The sequence below is a fragment of the Colletotrichum lupini genome, chromosome 2 (assembly GCF_023278565.1).
Source record: "Colletotrichum lupini chromosome 2, complete sequence".
NCBI classification, from domain to species: Eukaryota; Fungi; Ascomycota; class Sordariomycetes; order Glomerellales; family Glomerellaceae; genus Colletotrichum; species Colletotrichum lupini.
Window position 1 is genome coordinate 1399131 of NC_064675.1, and position 23051 is coordinate 1422181.

Sequence of the window (23051 nt, forward strand, 5' to 3'; positions counted from 1 at the left end):
GGGGAAGGAAAGGGTCGAAGTTTTACCCGCGCAGCAGAGAGGCAGAGGGTGATTGAAAGTTTGTGAGGGTTGGACAATTTTCTCGAGGTGGCCAGGAGTGGGAGGCACTAGCCCCGCCGCGGCTTAGCTTACTTTTTCAACCTAGCGCCCCGCCAAAGACGCACGGGCCAGAACCACCGGGAAAACCCGTGATTGAACAATTCCCATTATGAAAGAGGGGCTCACAGCTGTTTTTTCCCTCTTTCTGAGCCCAGTGCTTCCAGTGACTTCAGCGGGGTGAGCCTTGAGGCCTCAGCGTTTTTCCCGCCTGTGTTTCCCCCTCTATCCCTCCCGTGCAGCACCATCCATTCATCATTTCCCCTGCCCACCGCCCTGTGCTTAGCTGTGCTGTGATGTGCCACAGGTGGCCCCTTCACTGCTGTTGGTACCTCAGCACCTTAGGTAAGTTAGCTACGAAAGTACGTATACAAGGTACAAGCTTGAGATCATCAATCTGGAAGGAGAAAAAAAGTGAATGATGTGCGCCTGCAGTTGACAATCACCCCCGCCTTTCTTGCATCTATCGGGTCTGCACGGTCCATTTTCGTTTTGAGCCGCACGAAACATTTGAACAACGTCGCCAACTCGCTTGATCAGTACTCCCCCGTTTAATGCATGTATTGCACCCTTGCCCAAAGCTTCCATAACAACCGACATATCTGATCGGGCCCATCGACTATAAGCCACCTCATCGTCATCTTGTTCCGCTGCAAAACGATCTTTCAGTCCTTCATCATGTCAGATGAGGCGAGGAGGGATGACTCAGAGGAGCCCAGACCAAGGCGGCAGCCTCGAGGTTTGCTGCCACCAGGGTTGGTCGACATCTTGGGTCCGCCCCTGAAAGTTGGAGCCATGACTGGTAAGTAAGGACATCGGAGATGGGAACCCATCAGATTAAGCATCTGAGGGCTGTCTGTCTCGTCTTGATTCAGGTTGTTCTATGGCTAACATCTCCGACAGGTACCATCGGTGTGTTCAGTGGCATTGCCGCCGGCATTATCCGGGACTCCACACCAGCTCTGTTCGCGGTAGCATCTGGTATCCAGTGGTTCGCCCTCGGCTCAAGTTACTGGCGTATGTTGCCGTAATTCTCATCTTCCTCATGAAGGCGTGTTGACAAATTTGCGACAGTCTCGAGATCTGTGGTGATGGCCGCGTGGGGCGGCGAAGAGAAGCTCTCCAACTCATCCAAGATTCAAGCAAGTGCCCTTGCGGGAGGCACGGCAGGAATGGTCGGAGGACTGATTCGTGAGCATTCCTTTTTGCTAAGATATTGAAAGTCTCTAACGCGCTCATTAGGTGGCCCGAAAAACATTATCCCCGGAGTCATCGTGTTCTCCCTCATCGGCGGAACGGGCCAGGCCTTTGTGAACGCATCGCAAGGAAGACCCGAGGTCACGGAAAAGAGGAAGAGCATCTTCGAATCAAGTTGGAGCCCCCTGAAGAAGCTTTCAGACGACGACTACCGCGACATGATTGATGAAAAGATGCTCAGGATAGATGCCGAGATTGCTCTCATTGACGAAAAGATTGTAGAGCTTCGCGCGGCAAAAGCAGCAGCTCCTCAGCCGCCCCCAAATGACGCACCGCAACCACCAGATGCTCGATAGTCGAGCATTGCGTCTGTTTAATCACCATGTATAACTCTGTCAGCATTACAACTGTAAATTGTACCAACAAGCAAGACCGCATTTATTCATTTCTCACAGACGAGCGTTTCCAGACTTGTATTGAGGAGCCAACCCTTCCCAAATGTACTAACATCCGTGCTGCATCCATTTCGTTCATCGCGTAACACCAGATGAAGATCTTGAGGGGTGTCAGATGGAGTTGCACCCAATTCAAGAGTACCCCTGGCATCATGATCATGCTGACGTTGATTGGCCAGACATGCATGCATCCTAGCCTCACGCTATTGGATACGTCTTCCAGAGTGAGCAGCCGCGGCTCAAACGCTTCTCTCACACCAGCAACGGAGCCACTACGCAACAAGCATTTCCAGATGTCAGGAACTTTATCGCCAATCGATGTATACATGAACGGCACGATATGAGGCTAATTAACACCTCAACACTACAACTCGAAGACTTCTTCGACTCGGATCTCCCCAAATACGCCATCCTCTCACACACCTGGGGCCCCGAAGAGGTCACCTTTCAGGAGTGGCTGCTATGGCAAGAAGACGACCTCGGCTCCCGCAAGCGCACAAACTCCAAGCGCGGGTTCCAAAAGATTGCAAACACGTGCCGCATCGCCCGTCAGGAGGGCATCAGCCACGTCTGGGTCGATACCAACTGCATCGACAAGAAGAGCAGCGCCGAGCTCTCCGAGGCCATCAACTCCATGTTCGCCTGGTACCGCGGCGCGTCCATCTGCTACGTCTACCTGGAAGACCTCAAGCCTGGCGGGGCAGCGAGGGCCGATCTGCGTCAGTGCCGGTGGTTCACGAGGGGCTGGACGCTACAGGAGCTGCTGGCGCCCGCGGACATGACCTTTTACGATGGCACGTGGGAGCCCATCGGGACCAAGGAGACACTGGCGTACCCCATCGCTTCCATCACGGGCATCGACGTCGACGTCCTCATCTACCCGCAGACCCTCTCCTCCGCCTGCGTCGCCAAGAGGATGTCGTGGGCGTCCAGCCGGCAGACGACGCGGACCGAGGACACGGCGTACTGCCTTCTCGGCATTTTCCAGATTCATATGCCTCTTCTCTACGGCGAGGGCCACGAGGCCTTTCGCAGACTACAGGAAGAAATTATGAAGGTCTCGACGGACCAGAGCCTCTTTGCGTGGGACTGGACCGAAAAGACGATGGACCCCCGCCGCGACCTATGGGTCACTCTACTGGCGCCGCATCCCTCTGCTTTCTCCGGGTGTGGGCAGGTCGTCAAGTGCAGAACCGCTGCGGACGACAACTGGTCCGTGGGAAAGGAATTTACAATGACGAACTTGGGTTTGAGCATGACGCTGCCACTCATCAAGACGACATCCTCGACAACGGTGTACGCGGCCATCAACTGCAGGCACGATATCAAGGACCACGACGACACGGTCATCTGTATCCCGCTCTGGACCACGTCCTTCACGTCGACGTTTGGACGGCACAGGTCGAGACCGCAGGCAAACCTGCCGATCCCGCTGGCTAACGTATCGATGCCCGCCCGATATGCTGCCCGCCGCCAACAGCAGCAGCAATCCGGTCGCGGTTCTTCAGCCTCGGTGTCATACTTCCCTCGCTTCTCGGAGCTGCCGGGCTTCAAGATGTCAAGATCCTTTCACAAACAGGTTCTACCAGTGTACGATGCTAAGCCCGACAAGCCACCAGAATTACTCTTCCAACTGTTTTCCTCTGACGACGCGCTGGAGTCGTGGCAGGTGGGCGACGACGCGGAGGCTGATCCGCAGGAGTACTTACAGACGGCGGCGCACGCGAGCAAGACGTTTTCGAATAAGGAGGTTCACGCGTTCTGTGTGAATCTCATCAACCACGGCGGCGGCAGCAGCAGCACTAGTAGCAGTAGTAATGGCGGCCGTAACGGCAACGGCGCCGGGCTCAGCAGGCCGCGGCGATGGTGTCTCATCATCATGTGGTGCGAGGCGTCCGGGTGGAAGAGGGTATTCTTCCGGGAGGACAAGGATAGGAATCTTTCGCCGCCGCACGTGAGGAAGCGGTTCATGGACTTTCTGCTCGAGACGTCGTGGTTTGCGTTGCATGGGGATACTGCGACGTGTGATGGGTTAAAGGTTGAGGTCGGGATGAAGCATGATCCTCCGCGGGATGGGTATTGTCCGGTCGTGCCATTGTATTTTGATAAAGACCGTTAATTAGATCGATTCAACCACGTTGATGTGAAGACGGGGAAAAGAAGACTGGAAGTTCAGCTAGCCAATATGAGTAGGTAGCTACGACGACGGATTGAGATGTCATGCCGCTGGCGCTAGAATACCGTTGGGCATGACTCGTTTTTGGGTTCGCCATGGACTTGTCATGTAGTTTCGACGTTGGCTAGCTTAGTCCCTTGGTAACTCCGATGTTCCAACGGTCGGGTTTGCTTGACGGGCTGGATATTTGGTAAATAGGAGGAAAACATATGTTTCGAGATTCTGCATGTAAATGATGTACCGGGAGACAGTCACAGACCAGACTTTGATCCATAATCCTGGTCCCTTGAATGCGGCCCAGAGATTGTCCCAAGGCACGTTCGAGCTTGGCTAGATCTGGGTGAGGGGAGGCTGAAATTCACAATGCGGGTAGGAAAGGGTCCTGGTCCTTGCACGTATCTATGCGCCCTGTCGTGCTCACCAGATCTCACTCATCAAGACAATATCTCGGTCTGCGATACAAGTCTCTGCATATGAGTTCCTCGTAAGTCCGATGGCTTACATCATAATAGCACGTTCAGGGAGGAACGATACTGGGGAGGCGCACTTGCTGCACGTGCTAGATTCTTGGAGCAGCCCTTAGCTTCGGCGATATCAAGGGCAAGGGCCGGACAATCAGGTACAGGCACAGGCACAATAGTTTGAGGCGTAAGGCGATGGTACCGTCCGATGCAGCGGCGCATTGATGGTTGAACTTTGAGCTCGGCCCCTCATTGATGCAAGTGTTTAGTGTAAGTGATGCAAGTAATTGTTGAATTCAAGGTTGATGGAAGAGGATCTCCGATGAGCTGCATTTGCACCTGGGCGGCTGGTACCACGAGGTGGCTGGCAGGTAAGGTGGATACCAGGCGAGCGGGAGTTCCCACTTTAAGAGACGGATGAGCCAATGGAGACTGGGCAAGGCCGGAAGTGGCCGAGGGTGGGATCTGGATCGATTGGACGGGGGCTCGGGAGTGAAGGAGCCATAACTCCGGGCCGTTGTACTTATACGTATACGTACCCTTCCTTAGCTAAGCAAGGTCTTAGGTATTTGTTTGACAATCGGACGCATTCCCACTCCACCACGTCTCTTCCCTCGATATGCACCATGACATATTTCCTGTCATAAAATAACTAACTTAGAGAGAAACTACATGACTACCTACCATCATGTTTCAATGGCCATCAATGAGAGTGGATGAAATGCTGACCATGACTTCATTTCCACCCGCCAAATTCCCCAACAGCCCTGTTCCTGGATTCCGCCGCCCCCGTCCGTCCCTGTGCAATCCCAAGCCAAGCTCAGACCGAACCGTGCTTGTCCCCATTCTGTCTAGACCCGAGTCTTACCAATCGTTCCTGTCTCTGGTCATCGCACTAATTACCAGTAATAATTGTGGCTAATGGAATTCATTTGTGTGTATCCGTACTCTTTCCAAATGGGTAGGTATTGCTCTGAGCTTGACTAGGTATCTCAGCAAGCTTAAGGTACCTATGTACATTGACCTACCTTAGCTGAGGTACGCCATCGCGCTGTTTACCGCCCACAAGCCCCATTGCATCTCATCATTATTTGAGCTATCCGATCATCCGGGCCACTCCTCACACACACCCACACACGGACGAGACAGGTACGAATACTGCACCGCTGCTCCGGTGCCCAGGAGTCGGAAGTACCCCATTATCTGGAGGGAAGAAGACTGGAGACTGGAAACTGGAGCACCTCGGGAATAGGAGCAATCTACTATTACTCTTGTCATCCTGAACCGGCAGCAGGGTTCCGTGTGGACAGCCGCCGCCGCCTCGTGCCGAGCAATAAGAAAACGACAAGGGCTTAGACGAACGACGTCTTCTCGCATTTCGCCAACCGCAAATCCCAACCGCGAGTCCCAATTCCTCCGCCAATTCCTGGCTCATACCTGGGCACTCCGTAGCGACGACCTGGACTGCGTCACTCTTCTGCAAGACAAGACGAGCGAGACCTGCATCATCCTCCACCAGCACCTCCGATCCGTACCTTTGCCCTCCTCTTTGCTTTGCTCTCTCTTTATACTTTCGTTCTCTACCATAGGCAAAATCCTACGCGTCCAACCTAAGCCTCTTTCGATTCATCTTGGTTCCGCCCGCCGCCCCCAACGAAACGAGCTCTCTCTCGGTCTCTCTATCTCCGCCCTGCACCACATCGCAGCCAGCTTTACCCCAAAACCTCCCACCAACATCCCCATTTCCGATCCCACCATATTTCCATCCTCCCTTCCGGGCCAGCCAAGGGATCCGATCATCAGTCTCACCCGCCACCATCCGCACCTGCAACCGTCTGCGCGTCGATTTCTTGAACACTCGCGATCGGCCAACCGCACTAGCTAGCTAAACTGCACATTTCCGTCGACAACTGTAACCGCGAAGGCGCCGAAACTCTGCTGTCCCAAAGCCGAGTGTTACCTCTCCACACCCACGAACCTACACCCCCAAGCACCGTTGATCGACGACATGGCGCACTCGGATTGTAGGAAACGGAGATAAACGTGCGGGATACCATAGAGATCTGGGTCTTTTCCAGGTACGGCCGACCTGGCCTCTGCGCCTCCATTTCAACTACATGATCTTCTTTCTCCGTGTACTATTCGCATTCACGCTACTTGCGCTGGAAATGTTGGGAAGCTGACGTTGTCTTAATGGTGGTGGTGATACAGATACCGAAGCGAGCCACCGATCGCCCGAGTCGTTCTGCCGACTCACTATGGCTCTGCTCAATCCGACCTTCCTCTTCGGCGTCGTCGTCCTCCTCTACCTGTCCTCCTTTATCCTCTTCGCCGTCATTCGAATCCTCACCGGCGTATCGATCCAGCGAATCGGCTACTTTTCACTCCGGAGACTCGCCTACACCCCACGAGATGGATTCAAGATTGAGGTACGCGGCCTCGGGCTCAACGTCCACCGCCCAACATTTGCCCAGCCCACCTGGCTGAGCGTCGTCATCAGCGAGCTCACCGTCACGGTCGACATCCGCGAACTGGACGGCAAGAAGGGCGAGGACAGCTCAACCGATTCCGACAGCAGCACCGACGCGGAGGAAGAGCCGGAGGTGCCGGCCGCCGAACAACAGCCCAAGGTGCCACTCATACGTCGAAACGGCGGACCCCCGCCCCGGAGCGAGACGTGGAAGCACTTGATGAAGCTCAAGGACCGGATGAAGAGGGCGCACCGCAAGCTCAACTGGCTGCGGATGGTAGACGTCGTCGCCACAAACTCCACGATTAAGGTCGTCGACGTCGGCGACGTCCAGTTTGGCAGCTTGACCGTCGCCGTCGACACGCGGCGCAAGATGGTGGACCGCGCTCGCTTCTTCTTTCAGGCTCGCAACGACAAGAACAAGCAGAAGCAGCGGCAGGCGGAGTGGATCATGACACTGCGCAGTGTCCTGTTCACGCCCGAGGGCAAGGAGTCCCTCGAGATCCTCGACAATGCGACGCTGAATATCCATGGATTCTTATACGAGGCGCTGGATGGCCTGCGGGACGCTGCGATTGCCCTCAAGCTGGGCCGTGTTCATATACCCTACGACGACGTGCGCGTGTGCGCCGATCGCTTCAAGCAGTGCAAGTTGGCCGCGCGCTCGTCCACCCTGTCCGACGAGCCAGCCGACGTTTTCATGGACAAGGTCATACACGAGGTCGCCCAGCCTGGCAGCACCAACCAGGATCTAATTCAGACCGTGTCCGATTCCAAGGAGTTTGTCAGTTCCATCTTGAGGGGCGTTAAGGAGGTCCAGTTTGCAGTCAGTTTTGTTGGCATGACCAAGAGGGTGGAGTCCGTCAAACCTAGTGCCAAGCCCGTCTTGTTGAATGCGTCGATGAAGGAAGTTGGTATAGACTTGCACCGTTTGGACCCCAAGTCACCGTCACATAGGATGTACTTCCCGTCCAAGGACATCGCCCACGAGGCTCTCGCCGCGGCCCTGTCCATCTCCGTCGGTGTCGACGACGGCGACGGGAAACCCGAGAGGCTGCTTTACATCCCCATGGCGACAACTACTGTCAAGACGACGCTGCCGTCTAAGACAGTCGAGATGGCGCAGGATGTGGGAGCCGAGGAGAGAAACGCAAACATACTGTTCGCTAATTCCGTAGTAACTTCCCCCTCGGTAGATCTCGACCCTCGCCATCTGCCGCTCCTCGTCGCCATGCTGAAGCCAAAGTCCTCCAAGAGGTCACGATCTAGCCGCCAACCGCGGCATGTGCTCATATCACGACTCCTGCCCAAGGCTAATATCAAGTTCACCATGCACGAGCCCGTTCTCCGAGTCGCCTTGCCCGCAGTCGACCAGCACGCGGCAGCCGACGACTTTGATCTCATCATATCCTCCATTTCGTCAATATCACTCGACATGGAATCGTTCCATTCCACAGTGGAGGACTTGCACTACTCGCTCGCGTCAACCATGAGGATCCAGTCGCACGAACTGTACTATCAGACGTCATCGAGTAACCGATTCGACTTGATTCAGACCGAGTCCTTCGAGCTTAAGGTGCAACTCAGTGCTACGCCAGACGTCCATGTCGTTGCCTCGAGCAATCTGCAGACCTTCTCGATCAAGATGGTGCGCCCCGAGATCACCGACGGTCTCAGACAGATCGTGCGACAGCTGAGGCTAAACGTCGAGCCCGAGAAGCGTTCAAATTCACACACGTCCACCAAGAAGCAAAACTTCCTTCGCGCAATGCCATCTTGGTTGTTGCAGTTTCAACTCCAAGCATCAGACTTCAGCATCGAAATTGCGGGCATTGACGAGGACATCTCGGACGATACCCGCGGGGTGTCCCTCCAGCTCGACGAATTTTCCGCAGAGTACCGCGCGCAAAGACTCGAGGGGCTTCAACGGCGGCCATCGCGGCGTAGGGCTAATAGCCGTACAGTGGCCCCTGACTCGGACCTGCTCAAAAGTCCAATCTCACCACCGCCGAGGAAGAAGCAGCAGAACCATGGTGATGGACGAAGGGTCACTTTCCACGTCCGTGGCCTCGAGGCTTACGTTGTTGAATCAGAGGACAGGGTCGAGCTGGAGCCGTTTGTCAATATGCCGCGGTTTGAGGTGGCCTTCCAGGCCATGAGTGACCAGCAGGGGCCGATCTTCCACATTCATGCCGCGATACGGACTGTTCTTTTGCAGTACTCTCTCTTCCGCCACTACTCGGTCGGTGTTGCCATCATGATTTTGCGAAAAGCCTTCATGAGGTCAGGCCAAGATGTTGCGTCGCCGCCAATGTCGCCGACGACGCCACGGAAAGACGGCAATGCCGATTTCTTGGCTCCTCCCATGTCACCAGGCTCTCCCTTTATCGACATGAGCGACTACTCCACCTTGACGCCTGAGCTTGTAGCCATCGACCTCAAAGCTGCCTTGGTGCAAATCAAAGCCGAGTTGCCGAATGATCCTCAGTTGATGGTCCAGGTCTATGGCGTCGAGGCTGGCCGGCACAGATGGTCATCGCCGTACATTGCGTCCAAGCTTGTTCGGATCTACGTACAACCACCTAGGATGCGAGGCACTTGGGCCAGAATGGTCAGCATCAAAGGAGGCCGTGTCGACTATCGCAAGTCGCGGCGCAAGCTGACAGGTGGTGAATTCCAAGAAGACAAGATGATCGACGTCAACTCCGACGCTATCCGATTTGCCGTGCCCCACGAGGTTCAGGTCAATAAGATTTCCGACAATATCATTAATACCCTCAAGTCGATCAAGCAGCTTCACCACCGCTTCAAAACGGGTACGAATGAGTACATCCTCGACAAGGTCCCCGGTGGACCAAAGAACGTTCCAAAGGTATCTGTTCGGACACGCTCGCTACTCTTTGAGATGGAAGATGGAGCCTTTGAGTGGAAACTCGGAATGATCTACCGCGCGGGTAGAGTGGAGCAGATGCAACGACTCGCCCGTGAAGAAGCCTTCGAAGTCAAGAGTAAAAAGGTCCGCGAAGAAGAGTCGAGAAAAGAGTCAGGCAAGCTGCGTGCTCGCTCGCTTTTCAACAGGGGACGACAGCAGAATGGTGCGTCATGGGCCAGGAGCCAAAGTGCAGATGGACGACGGCCTAGCAGCAGAGACGAACGCTCAAGGGGCAGAGCGCCGCGATACGACCCCGATGGCGAAGGAGTCGGCCTTACTGGATCCTCCAAGGTTGCCGAACAAGAAGCACGGGCGAGACTGGATGCATACAACGCACAAAGTTGGAAGAAGCGGATCGATCGGTTCTACGTCATGGCCAAGAACGGCATGAAGGAGATTCGAGGTCTGTTCTGGGGCCCTGATCAGCTTCCTGACGATCTGGAGGATACGGAGAACATCCTCGAAGTGCCACAGCGACCCGCGCTCGCGTCTGCACTCATCACCGATCTCCAGTTCGTCATTGACAAGCCTACATTCGCAATGAAGGATTTGCCAGACTTTATCAACTCCGTCGGCAAGGGAATGCCAAAGGACATGAAGTACGGATTGCTCGTCCCAATGCATGTCTCGATTGACCTTAGTGAGGCGAGGATATCATTACGCGACTATCCGCTCCCTCTGATTCATATCCCCAGTTTGAAGGCAGGCCAGTCGACAAGGCTACCAGCTATGTCGCTCAAGACAAACTTCGTCATGGCGGAGGAGTTCCGAGGTATGGAGTCTACCCGCCGTATCAAAGTCAACATTGTTCCTCCTCGAATCCACGAACCTGGCGGTAGCAACGAGGGTGGCTTCGCGATCGACGTTCGGCGGACCATTGGACCAGTCAAGTCGTACTCCAACATGCGCGTCGAAATCAACACAGCTCTGCCGACAAGGATCACTTGGGGTCCAGCATATCAGCCAGCCATTCAAGACATGATGATGGGTATCGAGTCCTTTACTAAGCCTCAGATTGACCCATCAGAAAGAGTCGGCTTCTGGGACAAGATTCGTCTCAACTTCCACTCCAGAATACACGTGGCGTGGAGAGGCGATGGTGATATGCATCTCGCACTCAAGGGAACTCGTGATCCTTACTGTGTGACAGGCAACGGCGCAGGATTCCTGATGTGTTGGCGCAACGAAGTCAAGTGGAATATCAATGCCGACGACGATCCGAAGCGGTTCATGACGGTCGACTCTGGGGAGTACGTTCTTGCCATACCCGACTACAGCCATCAAGTCCGCGAAGCTGCGAGACGCACTGGAGAAGACGACAGCCTCATGAGCGAAGACAGCTATAAGTCCGGAGCGTCCTTCAAAAAGGTGGTGATGAAGCTGTCGGGCAAGGTACAGTGGATGGCTGGCCTCGTCTTTGAACGCGCGATTCAGGACGGGAAGCGTAGCTTCGAGTTCAGACCGCACTACGACATTATGTTGCGCGCTCCTCACCATGTCAAGCCCGAGGACCAACCATACGATGCTTTCCGCGGTTTCCGTAGCCAGCATATTCACTTGTCGATTGCTGTCCGAGCTCCGGTCGACCGTGACTGGATGGCGAACAATGTCGAACCGTCTAGGAGCTACAACACGGTTCATTGTACACCTCGCTTCTTCACTCACTTCTTTGCGTGGTGGTCGTTGTTCGGTGGTGCTATGGCATTGCCCATCCGCCAAGGTCCGCTCTGGCCGGGTCGGGAGAGGAACAGCAAAAAGTTCGGTAAACACCTCTCCACGATCAAGTACAATCTCCTCTTGGCACCGCTGTTCCTCAGTCATATCTACAAGCATAAGGATGTTGAAGATGCTTCGGACAGTGGGGTGTCGGCAACGGGTCTCAAGGTCAGATTCGACAGCTTCATGCTGGATCTGCACCAGAGACGTGAGGAGTTCAATACCCGAGACCGCGGTCGCAAGACTAAGGGAAAGACGAGCGGAATCAAGCTTCACGCGGCCCAGCTTGACCTTGCAGCAGCCGATGTTCGTGCTGTTTCGGCCAGTATACGAGGATCAACGACAGAAGCCATCAAGAAGGGAACGATGGGCGACCTAATAACGAATCAACGCGACGATAGCACAGACCTGTCCCGCTTTACCATTCCTGATAATGACCTCAGTTGGATCGATATGGACGATTTCGTGGAGCTGGATTGGATCCTGCCTACAGAGCCTAACCCGGACACCAAAATCCTTCCACTCGCTTTTGCGCCGCGTCTGACGTACTTCCGACAAACTGATATTGGCGGCGTCATTGCAGGTGATCCGGACCGCAAAAGCCCGTTCGGCGATGAGCCGACTCACTTCTGTATCATGAGCCACGATGACGATCCCAGAAGAGTACAAGCACAACTCATCCAAGAGCGGTTGGTTCAGTTGGATGCTCAAATTGAGAACTACGGACGCAGCCTCGGAGAAGCCGAATTGAAGGTTGTGCGTGACGACGGCAAGGACCCAAAATTGGTAACAGCGTTTGAGAGCCTCCAGCAGCAGGGTGGCATCTTGCAGAAAAAGAAGGCGTACCTCCAGAACATGCTTCGTCAAATGAACAGCAAATCGCCAATTAACGGCAGCAACCCCTTCATGAGAGAGAGCGAAAGCAACGCGTCTGAGGAATCGGTTGGACTGGATAAAGAAGACGACTCTCTTACGATACCCTCGGGAGCAGAATTCGAGAGTGATTTCAACAACCGATTCGTCATCCACAACCTTCATTTTAAGTGGAACAACACTCTCCGAAATGTTGTGCTTCGTTATATTCACCAAGTCAGCCAGCGCAGAGGTTTCGTCTACTACCTGTCTCGCCCTGCCGTCAAGTTCATCCTCGACATTGTCGAAGAGCAGTACAAAGCGAAGCAGAATCCAAAGCCTGCGAGCAAGAATAGGACGCCGACCGGGGGTGCTACAGCTGGCGCTTCTCCCGACCTCGATGCCGCAGAACGCGAGTTCAAACAGGATATCGAAGATCGCATCAAGAATATCCTCAAGGACGGCAAGAAATATGTCAACGCTGATGGAAAGAGTGGCGAAGACGTGCCCAACGTGCCGATTGATGACCTGTCGAGCGGTATCTCGGATGAATTCACGCCGCAGAACAGTTACCACGTCCGACTCATTGCCCCGCAGATTCAACTGCAAAGCGACAAGAACAAGAAGAATGTCGTCATTCTCACATCGAAGGGCATGGAACTGAAGGTTGTCGAGGTCATGGACAAGAAGAGACTTGCCGACAACGTCAGCGGTCTCGTGCAGAGAAGATTCCTCGTCAACATGGACAGCACACAGTTTTTCGTTACTCATCAGTCGTACTTTTCCGAAATCGTCACCACATACGCCGGCAGTCGGTACGGCACTCCTGCCACGTCGTCATGGCCTCCTTGGGTTCCCATGGAAGTCATGTTCGACTTTGAGACGGATCCCTTCGGCTTTAATAGAGTGGTGCAGAAGACGTCTGCGATGCTTCGTTACGAAAAGTACAACACTTTGCGTCTCAAGTACAATGATGAGGTCAACACTGAGGGCGCTGGTGATCCATCCCAGCCCAGCAACGAAAGGAAGATGGATAATCTCTGGGTAGAGTTCCCGCAAGCCAGAGCACTCTGCAATTCTGGTGACTACTACGCCATGTACGTTATTGTACTGGATCTGCTCATGTACAATGAGCCTCTCGAAAAGACACGGACGGAGCGCCTTGAGAAGATCATGCTCGCTTCAGACTTCAGCGACCTCAGCGGTACGCCTGAGATGGTTGAGAAGTTGCAAGAGCGCATTCGTCAACTTCAGGACATCAAGTCCCACTTCCAGATATACTCCAAGTACATGGACCAGCGCGGCTGGGAAGACAGGCTTCTTCTTGAACGAGACCTAGCAGCATGCGAGGACGAACTTTTCTTCATGATGAAGGCCATTACGTCTTCACAGCGGAGATACGAAACGAACTCGGAAAGCAATGCTCTACTCCGGTGGAGCATCACAGCACGCGACACGGTTTGGCACATGCTTCGAGACAACAAGGAACCGCTCGTCGAGCTGCAGCTCAAGGATGTGGAGTATGATCGTACTGATAACGCAGACGGGTCACATATCAACTTGATCAGGGTTGGCAAGGTCTTTGGACTGAACTTACTCCCTGACGCCATGTACCCGGAGATCATTGCGCCCTACGCCGAAGGCGACAAGGACATGGGCAATCAAGAAATGATTCGCGTATACTGGTACATGCTTGAAGCCATCGCCGGTATCCCCGTTATGGATCATTTCGAGGTCAACTTGTTCCCCATGAAGATCCAACTGGAACGTGAGATTGGCAAGAGGGTGTTTGAGTACATCTTCCCAGGCATCGACGGCGACAACAAGAACAAGAACGATTCTCCCTTTATGCTCAAGCACCAGCCCACTGAGGACGACGATGAAGATGACGACTCGATGTCTGGCTCTGGTCGTCTGACTGCTAGCGATAAGGACGGATTCAGCACACGACCGGGTTCGCTTGAACTGCGTCTGCAACCAACACTGAACTCAGACTCTCCGACCAAGTCAATAAACAGCAAAAAGTCACTCACGGTCAATACAGGCGAGGGCCAGGGCCATACGTTCCGTCTCTTCCGCTCCGTCGGTACAGGCAAGGTCCCGACCAAGAAGCCTTCGTACGAGTCACTCAAGTCGACGAAGGAGCCTCGCCCAGGAATCGGTCGTACCTCGACCGGCTTCTCGTCAAAGGAGAGCACACTTCCCGGTGACAAGAAGTCGCGCTTTGGTCGGCGCAAGGAATCAAAAGCGGAGGATTCCAAACCTTCGGATGACCTCACCAAGATGATGTCACGCGCCAGCAACTACATGACCTTTGCGCAAATCAAGATGCCCTCGGTGGTGCTCTGCCTCAGCTACAAGGGCAAAGACAACCGCAACGTGGAGGACGTGCACGACTTTGTATTCCGCATGCCGGCGGTCGAGTGGCGCAACAAGACGTGGTCGAACCTCGACCTGGCTCTCGCGCTCAAGAAGGCAGTTATCAAGGCTCTCATCTCGCACACCGGTGCCATCATCGGCAACAAGTTCAAGCATCGCCCAAGCAACACGCAAGCCAGCAAGCTTCGGGAACTCGCCAGCGGGTCCTCGCTCATCGCACCCACGCCCTCGTCGTCGTCCCAGCATGACGCGGAGAGCATCAACAACAGCGACGACTCGTCGAGCTTATACGGTAACTCGCCTGTCGACTACTCCCGCTCGCCGCCGCGCTCGCACCACGGCAGCTCGGCGAGCAGCATTCCCATCCCGCGGTCGACGAGTCGGAGTTCCAGCGTCGCAAGCGGGCGGTCCCGTCGGATGGGCGAGTCGAGTCTCCAAACGCAGCAATCACAGCAACAGCAGCCCGCCGTCCCCAGTTTCCTCATGATGACGCCGCCGACGCCGCTCGATAGCCGGGCGCCGACACAAGGGTTGGGGTTCGAGCTGTTGAGGCCTTCTAGTAGGAGTAGTCTGGCGCCGTTTGACCAGGCTGGCGGGGGCACGATCCGCTCGCTTTCACGGTCTGCAACGGGCGCGGAGTCGAGTGATCGGAGGAGGTCTGCCGGGAGCGGGTTTTTGAGGGATAAACTCAGTGCGCTGACGCATCGGAAGCGTGATGGGAATCAGAAGGAGGCTGGCGGTAGTCAGGGCCAGGGGCAGAGGGAAGATACGCCTGAGCGGGAGGACGAGGACGCGAATGCTGCGCCTGAGAGACCCAAGGGTACGAAGAGGTTTCCTGGTTTGAGCCGGGTCAAGACTGGGTCATAAGGCGGTCCAACTGATTTCTGCGGTTGTAATCTAAATGGAAGTTGCTTGCCGTTGGAGCACAGTAAAAAGGTGGAAGTAAAGAATTATGTTTCAACAAATGGAAGGGTAGACTCGGGGTTGGAAGAGCGGGATGGGAGGGACAAACTACTAGATTTGCTTTTTTGTGTGGAAGGATGAAGGGAGAGGGGATCAAATACCCGGCGTTGGCTGTGGAAATATTCAAATTCAAACTACGTTCTATTTCTGATGCTGATAGTATAACTGCATTATTCTGCTTTTTGGTCTTGAGTGCTTTCGATGTGATGTTTTTGGGGGATTGGTGAGGCGAGAGGCGAGATGTAGAGAAAGAGGAAGGAGAGGAAGGAGATGTAGATAGTTCAAGTATAAGGTAGGGCTAGCAAGCGGGAATGTAATATTCCTTTCAGGAGTTACTATCTAGACCCTTGATATGCTTTCCTTCCGAAGATGTAGTCCACTTTGCGATGTTGAGAGTTCATACGCCTGGTACACGGGACTGGGAGGAAGAGGTAAAGAAAAAAAAAAGGTAGACCAAGTTCAACATTGAATGAGGGATGATAACCCCTCGTACGACAGGGGATGGTTTCAGTTGAGGCCTTGAATAAGAGAGCTGGAAAGCTGTTTTGGGTACGCGGAATCCTTCTGATTGTGAATTGAAGCCATTTGAATTACCAAATTCGATATCGTGATTCTACCTATTCATTACGACATCTCAATCGCGATCATTGCCTTCACTCGCCTCTCCTTCATGAATGAATGGTCTAGTGGATTACAAAGATGTATGATGCAGATAACCCAACTGGCGGCAATGCAAGTTCTACGTTTGGCGTCGTCGTGGTAAGGGGTTTTAGATACCAACGGATGGGGAAAGGGAGTATAAAGGTAGATGTTTTGCTCAGGTGGGCAAGTCGTCACCGGGCCTGTTTACTAACGAAGAATCTTGATAGATACCCGTGAGTGGAATAAACAAAAAGTGACTTGTTTGATATTAATCCAGCAAGCCGTCTCTGTAATTTGTTCCGAGAGCGAGTTTGCCCGGATGGAAATGCAGAATAGGAACGCACAACTCGAAAGAGGCAGACAGTGCCAGCTTGGAAAGTCGGCTCGGAGAAATTTCACTCGTTATCTGACCATCTCCTTTGACATGGGTATGCCCCATCCAAAAGAAATCCAAGTCTGTTTCTCTATAAACACCACGGCCGGCGTTGCTCACTTCAGGCAATTCAATCAACTGGTGTCGTCGGGAGATTATGATGACCATTCTCCTCCCTTCCCTTCCCCCGAAACGGGACGGAACGGAACATGCTTGTATTGGGTGTTTCTCCTAGTGATACGCCTGTGGAATTGGCGGGATCAAAGGCTGGAAAAGGAGGATTGGTGTTGTCCATTTCACATAAAGACATTACACCGACATATCGCGTCAATATGTCGCATCAATGTACCACATTGTACCCAAGTAGATGCACGATATATCCGGCACAGAAGTTCAGCCTGGTTACAGAGGCATGGCCAAGGGTCATTGGTCTGCAGGAGTATCATGAGCCTAAGCTCGCCAGCACTATTTGCAAGAGACTGCTTAGCACCTTCTCTCTTCCCCGAGCTCGTGATTGTTTGCCCTTTGCGGGCACCTTAGTCGCACATGAGCATAAGGGAAACGGCCTTGTGGAACAGTATGAGCGACCCGAGGTAGGCATTTGGGTCTACATGGTTTACACCGTTCCCCACGAGAGGCTTGTCTCATAGCTCCAGTCACCACAGTCGACAGCGCCAATGCGGGGAAAGCTTCACCAACCGAAAGTGAACCCGTGAGGCAAGCAGCAGGGAGCGCCTCAAGAATAAGCCACGAGCTGACTAAATGGTCTAGACCTGGAGGAGAGATTCAGTTGGAAACACACCTCGTTAGTACCAACCACGTCTCCTGTCTACTGTAGCTCTACCTATGTGCCCGATGGTGGCAGGCCGCGTCGTCAAGACAAGAACGTGACAGCCCGCTCGAATGTCTCCTACCAGGACCACCCATACTGTGAGCAACTGCTGCTGGAGCACATGGCTGTCAAAGTGTGGTCACGAATAGTAGCAGATGGGGAGCACGTGAGGTCTGCAGCCATGCACAAGACAGAGTCTCGAAGGGGTGGTACCGGAATAAGCGGCCACAAGACTACGAATACCTAGTGAGGTATCGGGCTATCGCGCATTTGGCGGGTTTGAGTTTAGAGAGTGAAGGGCCGTGCGGAAGTACAGGACGCCGTTGAGATCCGGAGCCGTGTTTTGGGGTCTTGGCGCTGATGTTGGTGTTGGAGTCCGCGCAGTCAGTCGCCTACCTTAGAGGTTGCCGTAACTTGGCCAACGGATCAATATCGAAACTTGCATAGAAAGGAAGCGTGTGCGGCCCGCCAATGTTCGTGCCCCCATTTCGTACGCGGCAGCAATACTATGCGTATCCTTGGCCCGATGCTGTCGAGCTGCGAGATGCGCCGTCGCAAGGGAGAAACGAGTAATATCCATAGACATTCGTGACGTCGAACTTTGGACAAGCGATGGATACCGACGGCTGGGCAGAGGTAGGTACTCACCTGGCTTTACCCCGCAAACCATGGAGAAGTCAGCTATGTCTTGACATGGCTCCGACTCAGTTCTTTGCTGAACCTCCAAGAACCCACAACGACCATCCCCGTTTCCACCCACACCCGCGCCAGAGCCCAGTCGACGATGCCGGCGTTGTATGACGCAGAGTTGGGGAAGAAACAAGCGAATCAGAAGAGAGCGATAAGGCAGCATCTGAGACCCTCGTGAGGGTGTGGGATGGCGTCGCTAGATTTAGGGTGGTGCAGATGATGACTCTTGCTCGCGCCTGGCCATGCGCTAGGTAACTTACCAGTCTGATCGGTTTTTGACCACACACAGGTGTGTGTAAGCGACTGGCTGGCCCGGTGTTTGAATGTCGTCTTTCGTAATTCCATACACTGTTCGGAGGGTACGAATATACCAGAGTCGTCTCATGTTGCTACACATGGCTGCATTTGACGATTGGTCCGTCATATATGCGACAAATGACGGGTGAGATAATGTGCTGCCTGCTTTGTGAGCTTTATCTGGGCGGTTGCTACTGGCCCGATGCGTCGCATTCAGGCATCTATACCTGATGCAAAAGACCGAATCGGTGGCTGGATGTTTGCGGTATTGATAGGGATGGAAGTGATGGGCGGCCAAGATGGCGGGGTAAGGCGGACGAGACGGGTGAGACAACGCCCACTGAGACAGTCCTCAATATCATTTAGAGGCAGTTCTTCCATGAATACCACATTAGCCGCGTGGCTTCCGGGCTTTATGAAAGTTGCGCTTGCTAGCGAGGCACACCTCGGGGCACAACGTGACAACCTGAATACTATCCAGGACTGACGATTCGTATCAAGCAAATTTCTGGCTTGTTGCCCAAGCGTTGGCTCTTGTAGCCGAGGCGAGGAACATAGTAGGTCAGGCTGGTTCGGACTTTATGGATGCCAATGTTCAAAGGGATGTGGCTTGACGGACGGACGAGCGAGCGAGCTCACAGTCATCGGGAATGCGAGCATCCCATCCGTCATTTTCTTAACCTGGCGCAGACGTATTGCTCTTGTTGCCCAGGTGAAGATGGTGATGACACGGCCGACGGTGCTGAAAGCGGGAGAGGCGCCCAGAGGATCGACGTAGGCCGTCGCACGGGTGGGGTCCCGTATCGGTTTCCCGAGGACCATCGACAAGCTCCGGCCAAGTGCTATTGGATCAAGCAGACGAACGAGCGACATGGGGCCTGGGCAATTGGGCGACCATCAGAGCGGATGGGACGGAAGGTGAGTTGGAAATGGCGCTAAGACTAGCCCGGTGGCAGATGGTCGAAGGTTGCTCTCCGTTCGCCTGCCTGCCTCGTCGATGAGAGCGAATGGTATAGGTCGACAGGGGTTGGAGAAATGGACGTCTGCAAGCTGGCGGAGGAGCGAGAAAGCTACGCACCGTCGCACGGCTTAGCAATAACCTGGGGTCGGAGAAGGCCGATAAGGAAGCCAAGGACCGGACGTTGCGGAGGCCTGCAACTAGAGAGATGAAGACTCCGACAACGGGGCCGATGATATGGGCATTGGCTCTCGGGCTGAGCTCCGTCCGAAATTCCAGGCGCGATACAGATATTAGTGTTCACAATAGAACGGAAGTTCCGGTGCGTCTTGTTTCCTCAGCGTTCTTCGGAGTCGAGGGCCGAGATCTAAGAATGGCCACAAGAATTAGCAACCTCTACAGACGATCAGTTCTTGATATCTAGGGTTCTGGCCAGCTCAGGGCAGCAACACACATAGCAGCTGCCAGGCACGCTACTGTGTAGATTATTCACACTGGTTCGGTCGGCCGGGACCTGCGATCCAGATGGAGGTGTCACGGAGGGCTTTCGGAAAGATGTGCAATTGGCGCCTGAGATGGTCGGACAAGATGGGGGAGGGATCATTGCTGGGACGAAAGTGTCGATGGGGGGGAGGGATAGTGGCTTGCGGTGTTTGGTGGACGCTGATAAGAAGGAGAAGCACGAGGCACACGACAGGTTGAAGTCAAATGCAAGGTACCTAGGTACATGATTAGATATCCACTGATTGGACTCGCATAAACGAGCCGATGCGCATAAAATGACAGGAGAATGGAAGCTTGTGCACGTTGCATAACAAGGCTGGACCTTCCACCTCAGCTGAACTGCCAGACTGCGCCTTCCAACCAGTGGCCACCTTTTGGAGGCCTTTTAGAGGCAGGCAGTCACGCAGTGTGGAGGCGGACAGATTGGTAGGTGCAATGCAGCAACAACAGCGTGCCAGGGAGTGGGAAATAAACGGGTCTGCAAAGTAGGTACCGTCGTCACCGCCCACTGCCTTGAGCTTCACATCCACATCTCCCAGACTCCCATTGATTGAACATAGCTAAAGTATCTTACGGATAGTTATGCGTCTTACATAAGGTGGTCGATTGCTTTCTTATCCCCGAAACAATCCCATCGCTCTCATTGGCTCACAACCAAATAACAAGTGGCGGTCCGCCATTTCCACAATCGTCGACGGGGGCCACCTATGATCGGGTCAGCCGGGCACTCTCACGGTGAGACCCTGCTGAAGAGTCGTGGGATTGTCTTGATTGTCTTGATTGTCTTGGACCATGCCCGCTAGACTCATCAAATGAGTCCACTATTATGACGGGCTGGTTTCCATCTGCCACTGATGGGCGCAAAGGGGTTAATTCAAGCCTGTGGAGAGTGTCATTTAGCGCATGGAGGGAGGAGGGCTCCGTGCTTGCCAGTGGCCGTCGGCAGTGTCCTTTGATTGTTACAGTGAGATGAAACTCGGGCGTTGCCCGGAGTGTGCATTTATAATCTGTGATTAACAAGAAGGTATTCATAGACGGAATTCCTAGGTTGATGTTGGAGAGTAATACGGAGCATCTTGGACTGGGGTTGCACTCAGGGCTTGGAACTCTGGCGCGTGACCTTTGGATTCAGGTATCGGAGTGAGACTCTGATGGAGAGACATAGGAACGGAAGAGAGGAAAAAGGGACCCCCGTGTTCCCCCTTGAGCCCTTGGCCGTCTTGGACCCCCAAAATCTCATGTCACCCCAAACTCTAAGCCAAAAACATGCGGGTGAGAGGTGACGCTGTGCCAGTAGCCGGTGGGAAGGGTGAGGAAAGGACATGGGGGCAAGGGGATTGGAGGCTTTCGAGGTTCTTATCAGTGACTTTGCTTCCTGCGCAACCAAAACGTGACACGGTGACAATCGAATTGGAAAGTGAACCCTCCCCAAGTCTCTCTGTTGCTTTCCTTCCATACCTTACCTAGAGACCTGGGTGTGGTGGTGTAGGTACTCAGCCGGGCCTGTGCGGCGGTGCGCTCATCCTTCGTTTGTCGTTCGGTCTTGCTTCCTTTGGTGACCGGGTACGAACAGAAACATCTCCAAATCGGGCAGGCAGACAGACGGGGGGGAGCAAACGAGGTAGGTGTACTTCCTTCCTTCTTCCTTCAGGTTGGGCCGATATTACAGGTACCTCCATCCAATACCAGGTTGACTTCCATGCTGCCTTCCCAAGTTGCCAAGTCACCACGTACCTACGTACCTTCCACTTTTTACAGATACCTAGGTACCCTCGCGCAGCAGGAAGGCAAGTAGGGGGAAGAGAGGGAAAGAGAAAATGGGACAAGAAGGAAAGAACATGTCTACGGGTACCTGCCTACCTCATGGATGGCAATGTCCTTTCTCAGCTGAGACCGTGGAGTGAGGTTGTTCTTTCCCAGAAATGCGGCGTGCCTCGCTCTGCCTTGCTTTGCCTCTTGCCCCCCGTGCCTCTAGTCATTCAGCCATTTTTACGATTGACTTCCTTCTCTGCCGAGACTGAGAGAGTGAGTGACTGGCGACTGCCCCATGCTGAGCTGCCCAGCCCGGGCGGGCAGGGCAGATGGGACACCACACCACGCTCCACGACCGTCGACACACCCTCGACACCTTGCCCTTCGATTCCTTATCTCTGGCCTCCCATCTTGGCCCCCCCCCGTATCAGGGTTATCAGTGTCAGAGCATCAGTGCTTGCCCCAGTCCACGGCCCATCTGCTGTTCGCTCGCTGCCTTTCCAAGTTCTCTGTGCTTCGATTACCTCGATGAAGTGACATATCTGTATCATCCGTAATCAGTCAGGGCAACCTCGAACCAGTCTGATAACCTTTCTGTGCTTGGCCACCTAAAACCAGAGAGCCTCCCATCTTGTGCCTGCTTCTTGTTTGGAAGCCATTCTCAACCTCCCAACTGCGACTGTGCCGCCAAGTACGCGAGTCGCTCTCTCTCTCGCTTCCTCACTTCGCCACTCCTCAACTCGCCGACTGTCGTCATCTCTCCTTCTCGACCAAGGCACTGCGCAACGGATACGATACCAATAGCTAATCAGTACCCTTTCTCTCGCAAGCCCATCATCTACCCCGATAACACCGGATTCGGACCATCACAGAACTCCAGGTCCAGCCTTTCCGAGACGAACATCCGACTAATCGTACCTAATACTAATAGACAACATCGTCATCTCGAGTCTCGAATTTCTCCTCGTGACAGTCCACGACAACCTATCCTTCCATCTCACAAGGACGAAAGCATCAATACCCCAAGTCACCGTCAGGCCTTTCCCTGTGGTGCAAATCGATAATAGCATCCTCCACACAGTCGATCATTGTCACCTCTTAACCTCTGACGAAGTACCCGACTCGCGCGCACTTGGCTCTCCACACTCTATTCAAGCACGAGACAAGTGACAAACCGCGCTTTGCACCGACATTACTGGTACACTGGTACACACAAACCCAACCCAAATTCGACGCTGTCAGTACCTATCTGCAAGGGCAGCAAGCAACATTCTCCCAACCCGCCTCCTTGCTTCTCGATCCCTCG

At 54.0% G+C, this 23051-nt stretch overlaps 6 protein-coding genes across 6 annotated transcripts; 4 read left to right on the top strand and 2 right to left on the bottom strand.

Moving 5' to 3' along the window:
* Positions 1-891: 891 nt before the first annotated feature.
* Positions 892-3867, top strand: CLUP02_02791 (HET domain-containing protein; the record flags this gene model as incomplete). Its single annotated transcript, XM_049281819.1, has 5 exons — positions 892-898; positions 1000-1113; positions 1171-1287; positions 1339-1571; positions 1945-3867. The coding sequence occupies 5 exons, from the start codon at positions 892-894 to the stop codon at positions 3865-3867; spliced, it is 2394 nt and encodes a 797-aa protein (XP_049138962.1).
* Positions 3868-5115: 1248 nt separating this feature from the next.
* On the top strand, positions 5116-6579 carry CLUP02_02792 (uncharacterized protein; the record flags this gene model as incomplete). The annotated part of the gene is made up of 5 exons (XM_049281820.1): positions 5116-5271; positions 5419-5559; positions 5638-6226; positions 6335-6409; positions 6464-6579. The coding sequence occupies 5 exons, from the start codon at positions 5116-5118 to the stop codon at positions 6577-6579; spliced, it is 1077 nt and encodes a 358-aa protein (XP_049138963.1).
* Positions 6580-6643: 64 nt separating this feature from the next.
* Positions 6644-15601, top strand: CLUP02_02793 (uncharacterized protein; the record flags this gene model as incomplete). The annotated part of the gene is made up of 1 exon (XM_049281821.1): positions 6644-15601. One exon carries the CDS (start codon positions 6644-6646, stop codon positions 15599-15601), a length of 8958 nt encoding a protein of 2985 aa, XP_049138964.1.
* A 448-nt stretch (positions 15602-16049) lies between these two features.
* On the top strand, positions 16050-17765 carry CLUP02_02794 (uncharacterized protein; the record flags this gene model as incomplete). The annotated part of the gene is made up of 8 exons (XM_049281822.1): positions 16050-16128; positions 16209-16246; positions 16385-16456; positions 16617-17057; positions 17102-17289; positions 17385-17416; positions 17484-17677; positions 17739-17765. The coding sequence occupies 8 exons, from the start codon at positions 16050-16052 to the stop codon at positions 17763-17765; spliced, it is 1071 nt and encodes a 356-aa protein (XP_049138965.1).
* Positions 17766-17941: 176 nt separating this feature from the next.
* Positions 17942-18397, bottom strand: CLUP02_02795 (uncharacterized protein; the record flags this gene model as incomplete). Its single annotated transcript, XM_049281823.1, has 1 exon — positions 17942-18397. The coding sequence occupies one exon, from the start codon at positions 18395-18397 to the stop codon at positions 17942-17944; it is 456 nt and encodes a 151-aa protein (XP_049138966.1).
* Positions 18398-19110: 713 nt separating this feature from the next.
* Positions 19111-19404, bottom strand: CLUP02_02796 (uncharacterized protein; the record flags this gene model as incomplete). Its single annotated transcript, XM_049281824.1, has 1 exon — positions 19111-19404. The coding sequence occupies one exon, from the start codon at positions 19402-19404 to the stop codon at positions 19111-19113; it is 294 nt and encodes a 97-aa protein (XP_049138967.1).
* Between the last annotated feature and the right edge of the window lie 3647 nt (positions 19405-23051).